Source organism: Lissotriton helveticus, chromosome 1_1 (genome assembly GCF_964261635.1).
Source record: "Lissotriton helveticus chromosome 1_1, aLisHel1.1, whole genome shotgun sequence".
NCBI lineage: Eukaryota > Metazoa > Chordata > Amphibia > Caudata > Salamandridae > Lissotriton > Lissotriton helveticus.
The window spans coordinates 2,051,104,864-2,051,117,415 of NC_136057.1; the positions used below are offsets into that span (position 1 = coordinate 2,051,104,864).

The window sequence follows — 12,552 nt, forward strand, 5'->3', positions numbered from 1 at the left end:
ACCTACACTGGCTCCCCGTCAATGAGAGAATAACCTTCAAGCTCCTCATCCACGCACACAAAGCCCTCCACGACACCGGCCCAGCGTACCTCAACAGACAACTCAGCTTCTACACCCCCACCGCAAGCTCCGCTCAGCCGACTTCGCCCTCGCCGCTGTCCCCCGCATCCGAAGAACAACAGCCGGAGGCAGATCCTTCTCCTGCCTCACCGCCAAGACCTGGAACACCCTCCCCACCAACCTACTGCAAACCCAAGACCTACTGGCCTTCAGAAGACTACTCAAGACCTGGCTCTTTGATCAGTAGCAGCGTCCCCTACCCCCCTAGCGCCTTGAGACCCGCACCGGTATGTAGTGTGCTTTACAAGTGTCCTGATTGATTGATTGATTGATTAGCTGCTGCTTGAATGTTAGTAATCACAGGCTACAACTACAAAATCTGATGCAGGTAAAAAAGTTTTGATCGAGGTGCTTAGCTGCATGAAGGATCTGCTAATACATTGCAAGAATTTAGGAACATAGCACTGTAGAGGAAAGATAATGGGCAGCATGTGTCCCTGCAACAGTTTTCAGGCCACAGCATCTGATATCCCAAAACAAAAATCCTTCCAGCATTTGCAGTGCTCAAACAAGTCGTGCAGTTGCTCAGCTTGTCTGAAATAGATGCCCGGGTTTTTAATACGTGTACAGAGGGAGGTGGAAACCTACAAATTGGTGCTCAAACCTGGAAGTTGGGCTGTAACTCTCTGGCCGGTTAAACGTTTGCAATTCCAAAGCAGTCATTGAGCAAACACTCTCCCAAAATCGTGGCCCTGGTCAGCATCAGGTCCTGACCCTTAAAACTCTCTACTTTGTGGCTATTTAGTGTATGCACTTATTCGGTGTTTTAGTCATCAGCACGTATTCCTGTCCAATATATTTCAAGGAAATTCCTATTAACCTTAAATCGTTCAAACCACTCCAGCATTCAGTCTACACATGGTGCTGGGGGACTATACAAAAATCATGAGGTTTCATGAGCTGTAGTTTCATAATTTCCTAAGATTATATATTGGCAGGGTAAGGGCCCAGTAAGAAGTTAGGTGGATTGGTGTAACTGGATACAATACTGCTCTGCCCGATTATAACTGGCCCGGTGTTCTCTCACCTGTAAATCCCGGATGTTGAAATAGCAGGTCTAAAAATAATCCAGTATTCCTAAAATCTGGTCGATACAACTGTATGAGATGTGGCGCTGCAAGCACAGCCTAGAACTCACCACCCAGCTGTGACGAACTCTTACAGCAAAGGGGGGCAAGGAATGATGCGCCCGAACGCTCGTAGATCTTTTGACATCCCCACCCCTTCATCACCTTTCAACACCCACCCTGGATTAAATAGGACTGCTCATCTCTCCAAAAATTGCAGCATTAATCGCTATGGAACTGGGAAAATCATATTCATATACGTTATATGTTAATCGATTTAAACAAATTTCATCTAAATCTATACATTGTGTTTTTAAGGTTTCCATTGCTTCGTGGATGCGGGGGAAAACCTGTGGAATTTGCGGAAATGCTGATGGACAGAGGCAAAATGACCTCACAAAGCCAAATCACGAAAAAGCTTTAAGTTGTTCCAGTTTTATTCATTCATGGTCTGTGCCAGAAAATTCCTGCTCTGGAGGTCAGTTCATAAGCTAAATAAAATGTTTGTTTTCTTTATCTAAATATTTACTACAAACATGTAGACTACAAGAATAACTACTCAAAATGTACACTAGAAAATAAAAACATGCACAGGTAACTCCTTTCAGAAAATTCGATGATTTAAAATTCTCAAAAACGGTCTTACTCATTTCCTACCTATTTTAAGGCTGGGTTAATTTCCTATTCCAACTCCAGTCCTTAAGTAATTGTTAGTCAATGCTTATTGGAGGAATGAGGCGCATGTATACATTGATTGACAGATATAAATATATATGTTCTTTATGTTTTTCACTGCACACTTATTAGCTATTTTTTGTAGATTAGATTATTATAGTGTACATTGTGAAATAACCCCAAAATCTAATATCCAATGAATTCCAATAAATATATTGCCTGTTATTATTGCAAACGATTTAAAGTACGCTATAAAGTGGAAGACATACTCTGTCTTACAATCACTAAAAGAGATGATATGCCACCAGAGGCTGAAAAAATATTTGTTTGATAATGAGCTATCAATAGTCAAAAAATGCAGCCCAAGGCACTCGGTACTGTATCCATTATTTTGCGTTCTCAGAAATGCTCTTTGACTCAGCATAACAATTTAAATATAAAGGCCATTCCCTCGGACCTAGCAAGAGAAATATAAATATCATGGGTGCCCTTCTGAACGATTCTGTTTAAGAGGGTTTTAATATAGCACTGCAAATGCTCAGTGACGGTTGCTACAAAGCATTAAAACATACTGTCCAAATAGAATAAAATCTTATGGTGAAACTGCTAGCACTGTGTGATGACGTCAAGACCATAATAGCAGTAAGGCTTCTCTTAATGATATAACTGACAGCCAACATATAGGGCAGTGAGAGCTGTGCCATTGTGAAAAAAAATTGCACATCATGTAAAGCCAAATTTTTCAACACTTTACGCTGGTACAAAGCCGCCAAAAGTGATGCAAACCGGCGCAAAGTGTTAATTTAAGTTTTACTTATCAGTGCAAACTTGCTTTACACTGGAAGGTAGCCCTAAGTCTAATACACAGTAGTGCAGGCATTCCATGGGTTGTATTTAGAGGCGACCATGCACCCACCCATGGTTTTTTAATCACATCCTTTTCTGCTAAAATTTGTAGACAAGGTATTACACCAAAAATGAACGCCTCCTACCGGAAGACATATTTGGTGACTCATTTTCTTTTCTCCAAACTTATCAAGTGAAAGAATATTTCTGAAATTATCTTAACATAACATTTTCTAACTGGAAGGGTGCTATTGTGCAACATTAAAAGGAAGGTGCTAAGCAGCGAGTAAATGTGCCAGCGAAGTGGATGACAGCAGCAGCACTACAGGCCTTAGAAATCAGATGTCACAGTGCCAAATACCAAAGCTGTGTAGGGTTCAATTATATCAGGCCACTTTAATCTGTAGTAAATAGGTTTATGATTGAGGGGGCTGATGACCCATCTCAAGCAACAACCACAATCCCTGTCTGGGTAAACTACAAAACTCACAAAATTAACCTGTTCTTAACTCTATGGCAGCCGTGGCCGGTAGTGGGAGTACCGGCCGGGCGGTGACGTGGGGAGGGGGAGGGGCAGGTTGGGGGGTTGTAATGTATGGATTACGGATTTTAAAAGGTAAGTAAACATAAAAATAAATAAAACAAATTTCGTTGCACACACTGCATCACCAAATGCGATGCAGTGTGTGCAACGAAATTCGTTTTATTTATTTTTATGTTTACTTACCTTTTAAAGTCCGTAATCCATACATTACTACCCCCCACCCTGCCCCTCCCCCTCCCCACATCACTGCCCGGCCGGTACTTCCACTACCCAGTGAAGAATTCTCAGTTCGGACTTTGTCACTTTTATGGAAGTCAAAAATCTCCCGCAGGAATGAAGCTGCAGTCAGTAGTCAAAGAGGACTCCATCAGGCTGCATACCCCTACCGAGAGGAGCTGCTGAACAGGACTAGCTGCTGTGGAGAAGTCAGGCCGACCGATGCACCTTGGGTGGATCGGAGAGCAGTAGGTCCCAGGCTCCTGTTGGTTCTAAGGCCCCTTTTTCATGGACATTTTTGAAGTCCCAAGTTCTACTTTTTGGCTGTTCAGGCACTGGTAGCACTACTTCTAAGGGTCCAGGATTGGTGGAAAACTGCTCAGAGGGCAGAACTTACTTCAGGCAAGTTCCAGGTTTGGATTCAAGGTTGTTGGAGCTTGTTGTGCCTCTGTAGCTCAGAGAAGGAGGTCAGACAAGTTTCCTTTGGAGTCACACTGGTAATCAAGCAGCAAGGCAGGCCTCAAGCAGCAGGGGCAGTTCCTTGAGGGTTCAAGGTAGGCTTGAAACAGCAGGACAGTACACTGCTAGCCAGAGGACAGTTCTCTGAAGTACAATACAGTCCTTCTGGTGCCAGGCTTTGAAGTAGGAGACACTTCTAGACTTCCCATAATATCTGGTCTGGAAATTTCCTTCCTCCCCTTACCTGGTTCCTAGTTGTTGGAAAGTCATCATTTTGCCTCGTTCACCTCCATTGTTTGCTGAATGAGCCCTGGGCTCACCCGGCAGGCCCAGGCCAGTGCCATGTTTAAAACACAGCACATCTATAGGGCACACAAGGTATTATGGTTCATTTACAATTGGCCTGATAGACCCTATAAGTCCCTAGTAGGTAACATGGCATGGGGGATTAAACTGCCTATAAGCCCCTAGTAGATAATAGGGCATGGAGGTTTAGAAGCCCTGCAAACTTTATGCACTTTGCATGTGTGAACTGCTGAGTGGCTGCCAGACAATTTAAATGCAGGCTTGCCTTGCAGACTGCCTTTGAATGTTAATTCATACAATTGGCATGGCCTACCTTATAAGTCCCTAGTGGATAATAGGACAAGGAAGTTTAGAGGCCAGCAGTCTTTGTTGCACTTGCATTCGTGTAACAAGTGCCCCAGTGCCTGAGGTAATTTTAAAAGCAGCCCTGCTCTGCAGCACTGCTTTAAAAAGTAAATTGTATTCAAACTCGACTTTGGTGGTCTGGCACTTAAGAAGTAATAATCTACCTTATGTTTACATTTTAGGGACCCCCAGGGTATCCCCTAGGTGTCCCACGGGTGGGTGGGGTGGTCATGTAACTAGAACACAGCCTTATAAAAGACGTTTTATATGCCCTGAAAAGGAAAAACTACCCCTTTCATTTTCCCCCATTGTAGATACTTAGCTCCATAGGCTAACCATGTTTTATGCAGAGATATATATTGCTAGGAATGGAGCAATATATCAATCAAGGACTCTAAAGATTGCTTTTGATAAATACAACATCTTGCCACTGTTGAATTTATCATAACTAGTACAGATGAGATGTTATAGAACGTTCTCTATTGTAAGCCAAAATCCAGCCTTCTAATGGTGTCTACTGATGGGTCCACCTTAAAAGGCTTAGCCAGGCTGTTTTGATAAGGTGATAAGTGGCCTGCCAGGAGCAGAGGTTTTATGATGGAGGCAGCTCTGCAGCTGGGGAGGATGGGTCCTGCAGATTGGACTGGGTAAATCAAACTGTGCAAATCAAACTGTGCTCAAAGAGGGAGGGGATCAGTAAGGAATGCCTTGACAACCTTCTCCTAATGCTCTGCCCTGGTCAGATGTCAGGTTTAGAACATGAACTTGCAGGAGTCAGGGGGGAGCTAATGGAAATGAGACACACTGTGGGTTGGTTTAGCCAGCTCTCACTCCTCTGGAGAAATTTAATCTATGTGGGATTTTGGAAATGCAGTGCTTTGTTGGACAAGAATATGCTACATTTTGGAGGGAATTGTAATGCTTTTGGGTGGCACCCAGCATCTCATTGGACAGAGGTGCCTCCTGCTTGTTGCCACAGAACACTGAATACATATATGGGAGCTGCATAGCCTCTCATGTCTGACTTGGTTGCCGATGCACTCAAAACAGTAAATACATTGTTAAGTAACAAAACAAAGGCATTTTAGCAACAAATGACAGAACTGTTTCAACAAAAACTCTCATGAAGGGTGAATCGTGGAGTCTTTAATGCAGTATACAGCCAGCCGACACGTGTTTCATCGCACTTGCGATTCCTCAGGGCTAGATGGCTGTGTCAAAGTCAGAAGGTCGCTCAGCTGGTGATAGTTCCGACCCAGCCGGGCCCGTGACCGATGATACTCGGTATGAGTATATGCGATGAGAAGTAAGGTTCTGTAAATGATAAAAAGTTTTAAGTAGGTTATATAGGGCTCGGAGGTCACAATCTTTTGTACATCCAATGTTGCTGCCCACGTCGAACAGGGTGTTGTTCTATTGGGCGGTATCGAATCTTGTTTTGTGCCGAGTATGGCTCTGAAAAACGGGGAGCCCCAAGCTGTATCAAGCTGAAGAGCGGTGTGTAGCGCGTCGGACCCCCGAGCTGTGTTCCTGTTTCCAAACAGCCCTATATAACCTACTTAAAACTTTTTATCATTTACAGAACCTTACTTCTCATCGCATATACTCATACCGAGTATCTTCGGTCACGGGCCCGGCTGGGTCGGAACTATCACCAGCTGAGCGACCTTCTGACTTTGACACAGCCATCTAGCCCTGAGGAATCGCAAGTGCGATGAAACACGTGTCGGCTGGCTGTATACTGCATTAAAGACTCCACGATTCACCCTTCATGAGAGTTTTTGTTGAAACACTTCTGTCATTTGTTGCTAAAATGCCTTTGTTTTGTTACTTAACAATGTATTTACTGTTTTGAGTGCATCGGCAACCAAGTCTGTTAAATAAGAGGTAGTTTTGTCTACTCAATCTGAGTGGTTAAAGGTTTCTCCACTCGCCGATTTGCACCTAAGATAATAGCAATTCTTTATTGTGTGCGCATAAACGGGCAGTGCACCCGGAGCTTAAACTGATCCAAAAGCCTCCAGAATCCATAGCCTCTCATGTCTGCTGCCTGAAATTACAAGGAAAAGAAGAAGGACTGCCCTGCTTGAATCAGAATTTGCACTATGGGTTGGTGGAGCTCTTGGAATTGCACTATGCAGAAATCCGAGGAGTTGAATAAAAACTCCTTGGAATTCCACAGAGGTCCACTCTGCCCTATGTGACAGCAGTGAGACTAAGAGTCCATTTGGTATAACTATCTGTACGGTGCAGAGGGCATCTCTAGCAGTCACCACCATGTTACAAGTTGACTAGGCAGAGAAGATAGAAAAAATGAGAAGTGCTGGTAATTTTCTGCCTAAAAGGAAATGCTACAGTGGGAATACAAAAACTTCAAATCCATCTCTAGGGATCAATTACTTGCACAAATAAATTAAACAACCTTTATATTATGGTCTCTGAATAACAGATGTGACCCGAAAGGACAAGACATAAGTGCTGGACTCATTAGGTGGGATCTGAAATTTGTCTGGCAGCTGGAACATAGGCAGAAATTTGGTCGACAAGATCTTTGGGGCAGGGATCCTGGGGGAATTAGTAGCCTTGGTCTGCTGAGCGCCGCCAGCCATGGTTTTCATCCTGATGACCAGAACTGCCCCAGGTTGGGACTGCTGCTCCCAGGGCACTTATGAGTAGCTTTAGTGGAGCTGACTGAGAGAGCGAAGCAGTGCACAAAGGGAAACCAGGAACACTTTGTGGTGGGGCGGCTGGTGCCTCAGGTGTCACAGGCTCAGAGTGGGGGAGGGCTGGAACAGTGCTACTCATGCTGGGGGCATAGTCAAGTGCATACAACATCCACAAGGCTTCCTGATCTTGGCCATTGACAGGAACGTGCCTAGCTCAGAACAGATATAGCGTACGGCAAGTAGCAAATGAAAGCTTGGTGCTCTGCCTCACCACATCCCTCATCACAGGTATTCTCCCCACCAGGCAGACACCTAGCTACAACCAACAGCCACTTCTGTAAGCGCAAGTCAGCGTATTTCTGCTGGTACTGTATGAGCCATGTTTAGTCCATATGACATTCACGCAGGTGCCCAGGTGTGAGGTCACAAGTTTGGGGACTTAGCATTCTGATTGGGTGTGATGGTCACTCACTCCGAGGAAGGAGGAGTGTAGTGAGACCATGGATTCAAAAGAGGCAGAAGCTAGGAGTGATCCACAGTGATTGAAAATTCACAGATGGGCCGGTGCCAGTAAACTCCACTACATAGCAACCCTGAGTTTTTCCTGAACTCCGCGCTCTGCTTGGAGGGGGCAAAACTTCACAAGCTCTGCCAACGCAGTGGAGTTCAATGCTCGCTCCTAATTTGAACCCAAAGTCCCTGCTTTCTGAATGATTGCGATGCTGCACAATTTGGTACTACAGCCTTGCTCCAAGAAGGATTAAGGTGTAGACTCCCTGCAAGCTGCAGGTTACTTAAGCTCACCTGCATCATCTCCACTAAGAGTCCTCAGCCTGGAGTATGTCCAGTGGACTTTTAAAGATTTGCTAAAGGTGTATTGTTGGAATTGTGGTCCAGACCTGCCAGAGACCATCCGGGAGACTCCAGACCTTTGGTCAAGAAGCATCTCCTGAAGTTTGAGAGCGTTTGGAGAACTTTTGGGGAAAATCTCCATAAGGTGACCGACCCGAACGGGAGAGTCAAATCCGTCTCTTTCAACCATGACCCGGTCTGGATTTCAGGTTTGTCCCCCTGAAGGCTCCAGAGCTCTGGACTCCCAGGAATTGCCCGAGGCCTTGAGGATACTCAAGCTGGTGGACACATTTCGAATCCAGCCTGCTGAGGAGGGTTGAGGGACATCATAAGATATAGCTCCAGAAAAATGTCTATGTGTGTAGGTCAAATTTTGACCCAGGCCTCCCGCTTAGGGTATTTGACCAAGGCTCCATCGCGGTTGGCCTGAAACTTTAACTTTGTCTTGGTCAAGTGCGACCAGATGTTTCAGAGTTGTCCTATAGGTTTTTAAGCACTATGAAGTGGTTAATCTTTAAAAATTAATATTTCCAGTTCCCTACATTGGAATTTTTGTTGTTTTGGTGTTTTTTTTGTTCATAAAAGTATTTACTATTTTTATAAATTGGTGTGGGGTTTTTATTGTGTGTTGTGTCTTACGTATTTGATGTATTGGTGTTTTAAAATGCTTTACACTCCTGTCTCCTAAGATTGGCCTGACTGCTCATTGTCAGCTAACAAGGGTTCAGCAAGAGGCTAATTTACTGAGACCTTTACTGGACCCTATGCTGTGTTAGTGAAGAGCATCCTTACCCATACCAATAACCCACTTTCCAACACAAGTGGACTAAGGTGACGATAGGCTGGCGTCAGGCGCTTTGTGAGTGTTCTTAACCTCTTCGATGCTAATGACAAGGTCAGCTCGTCATGCAGTACACTGAACGTGTGCTTATGACGAGCTGACCTTGTCATGAATAATGGGAAATAAGGATCTTCAGCGTAGGAGAAAAATCTCCATAGCATTGAAGGTGTTAAGGCAGTCCCTTTGAATTGTAAGTAGGGCAGGGAACAGCTCTGCCACTCCCATTGTGGCAGCATGGCCTATCCAGCCAACACCTTTTTTGCTTTTGTCTTACTGTCTAGGAGGAATACACAAAGGCCAACTGCTACTCTGTTCACAGTCGTATGACTTAGGACACAAACTGTAGGCACCAAATGGTTAGGAAAAGAAAATGCAAACTTTCTAAACATTCCAAAACTAATAGGACAACCCAATCTTCCCAAGGAACTGGGTATAGTCAATAACACAATAGAAAAATGTTCCTGAAGGAATCATTCAAATGTTGTTTTTACAATTTTAAATTTGTCACAACAGTGAACATCAATTACACAATGCTCAAGAGAAATATATACAATGCATTAATTCTTTTATTAAATTAAATTATTTTTCATTTGTATGAGTATAAATCATATGTCCATCCATATACGGCAACCTAAGAATGTACTGCTTCCACAGTTTCTCAACATGTGCAGTACCTTATGACACTTTTGTACAAAATATGGTCAGTATTTACATATCTACCATATATGCATCATTTTGAAAATATATATACAATTACAATTCAATAATTGATGATACTATTTACAAAGTAGAGTCGTATCGTCAACGTTTTGGTCTCACATAATACAATTCATCGAGACCATCATCAGGACACGTGTTGCGCCATGGACCTATCACAAAACATTGTACATAGAGTCAGAACTCTGTATATAAGCACTCTTGATAACATGGTCTAAATCGTCTGCCAATACCAAGCCAAGTGGTGAGATCTAGTGTATAAAAATAGTGCCACAAGGTTATGCCAGAAGATTAAAACTACCATATTTACAACTATATACACATATTGTGGTCATGCCCCAAATCGACATACACCCACAACTCAAGTGTCAACGTGAAATAAATCCAAATAAATACTCACAACAATTACCACGGTAGCTTATTTATTCCTACATAAAACAAAGGTAGGAAACCATTAGCTGTAACAATGTCCAAGTCACTATACAACCAACATAAAAGCACCCACCGGTGGCATTATCTTATCTTCTGCCTCCTTTAGTAGAAACTCCTAAATAAATAGTGGAATATATTTAGTCCACTACTAGTTCACATCCAGTAAATTTATTAAGCCTTTGTACAGGTTATCGTTCTTACTTACAGTTTAGGGGCCACCTCAGAAGTACAATCAATCTGCTTCATCGGGTCTGTATCAAGACAGAACAACAAAGTAACATAAGGAAGCTGTTTCCATGAATATAAGCAGGAGGTGTCTTAGAATGTATCGATAGCACAAAGTGCAAAACTTACTTTTAGGGAAATAAATCACCACTCGGTACACACCACTTGTCGGGAAACCGCAAAACACTGGCGGCGTTATCCCGGTATTCAAAGTTCTCAATCGCAATCACGTGAGCCTACGTACAACAAGTGTTTTTCATATTTATAATTCTCAGGAATTTTAACCTTATTAATATATCAAGATTGTGCATTGCAAACCGAGATGCCGGAAAGAATTACATGAATAATTAAAGGAGTCTCTCACAAGATTTGCATGGAAATGCATTTGAAAGATTTTGTACAGTTTTAAAAAATAACATGACCTCACACTTTCTTTGTACATTTTTCTTGCTCTAGGTTGCAACTTTAATCACCAGTTTGTTAAACTGGGCCCCCATCATGACCAAGAGGAGGACACGACGTGCTACTCAGTGGAGCCAGTGCTACAGTGCCTGAAGGGCTGTGTCCTCCATAAAACATTTCCAGTCAAAGTTGGATTTCATTGCTTACCAAAAGGTACTGCAAATAGGATGTAGATGGATCCCATCACGAAAAAGCCCACTTGCTTGGCCTATGGTTCATTTATGACTGAATGTATTTGCTATACTTATTACAGATAATGACATAACTATATTTCAAAGGGGATTGTACGATTTTCCATTTATGTTTGTTGTCTGGGAATGGTCTGGATTGACAGCATAGTTGATGCTGGACAATTATATGAGAATCACTAGAGAGGGGCTTTGGCTCTGCCTACGTGCTGGGAGCCCAGAGAACATATTTTGATTTCTTCAGGAGTTGTGTGCTTCCCCCCAAAAAATTGCATGACCTCCAGCGACTCTGATCATTTTCTTTATTCATCCAGCTAAGTGTGAACTTTCAGGGGCATACACTTGACATTGGAATACTATTAAAATGTCTTAGAACACTAGATAATTTATAATATATGTGTTTTTCTCGGACAGCAGTACATATGGTAGGAGTGCAGTCATCACCCTACATCACTTTTTAGATCTGGTTAACAATGGAAATGTTACTTGACCTTTCAACTTAAAATTGATCAAAAATATAACTTGGATATGCAAATCAGGCCCACTATGTTTCTATGAATAGTTTATGCAAATCACCTTAAACTATATGTAATGATGACAGCACACGTTATTAATTGTCGGGGAGAGAGCGCCGGGAGCACGTCTGCCGATCTTGCTGACTCCGCGCTACTCCTCCAAAATGGCCGCCACACGCACGTCGTTGCGTCATGCCGCAACGACTAGAGCGCTACTGTGGAAAAGTAAATTTTGCCATGTTATATGTGCCTACGTGTTCCCCATCCTATGTTATATGTGCATGATTAGATATGCATATATCCCCTATGATCGATTAAAGACGCAATCATAGTTGTGTCCAACTCTAGTATGCCAGTTTCCAGTTCTCGTGAAAGCAACAAGTATTAGGCCTATGTTACCACGATTTACAGTGTACACGTTAATTCATTGAATTGTCCCCGTTTCTAGGCCTCAAAAGGGCCCGGACATCAGATTCAGCTCCAGTCTTCTGAACCCGCTCCGAGGAGCGATGCAGCCCCCACCTGCATCCCTGACCCTTCACTTACTTCCTGCCTCACGGTGCCCGGCCCGGCCTGGCTCTGCCTGCCTGTCTGCCAAGAGTATGTTATGCTTCTAGTTATCAGTCCAGCCCTCCTTCTTTGCATTCTTAAGCTACTGAACCGCATAAACAGTTCAGCTATAGTCTAGTCTTTCTGTCTCCATGTAAGAGAATTACTGTATTAATATTCATAGAATATTCCTAGCACACGCAATACATGTAGAATATATGCATGCACCAGTCTTAGTGTCAAGTAGCCTTTTGCCCTGATAACTTTTGGATTCTATCAACATGTACTCCAAACACAAGATACCAGATATGCCATAGGTACATGTCGTCCTGACACCGTAGACTTTAGTCTCCTCTTCTAGTGCAGAAGTCATAGCCCCCAGTTCTTCCTGGTAACACGTCATTGCCCGTTTGCGCGCACCACTAGGTTAAAGGTCCCAGCTGCTCTCAGGTAGCCCCCTCCATGTTTCCGCCCACTCATGACATTTCTGTGACGTTTCATACCACATGTCTATGTATACGCCCTGT

General features: G+C 43.3%; 1 protein-coding gene across 1 annotated transcript in view; it reads left to right on the top strand.

The window, feature by feature from the left end:
• LOC144766461 (vitellogenin-1-like) overlaps positions 1-11,112 on the top strand; it is a 1,095,729-nt gene extending 1,084,617 nt beyond the window's left edge. Inside the window, exons 32-34 of the mRNA XM_078650353.1 lie at positions 1,506-1,665; positions 10,768-10,926; positions 11,027-11,112. Coding sequence (XP_078506479.1) covers positions 1,506-1,665; positions 10,768-10,926; positions 11,027-11,112 — 405 coding nt within the window. The remainder of the gene's footprint in view (positions 1-1,505; positions 1,666-10,767; positions 10,927-11,026) is intronic.
• The last annotated feature ends 1,440 nt before the right edge of the window (positions 11,113-12,552 follow it).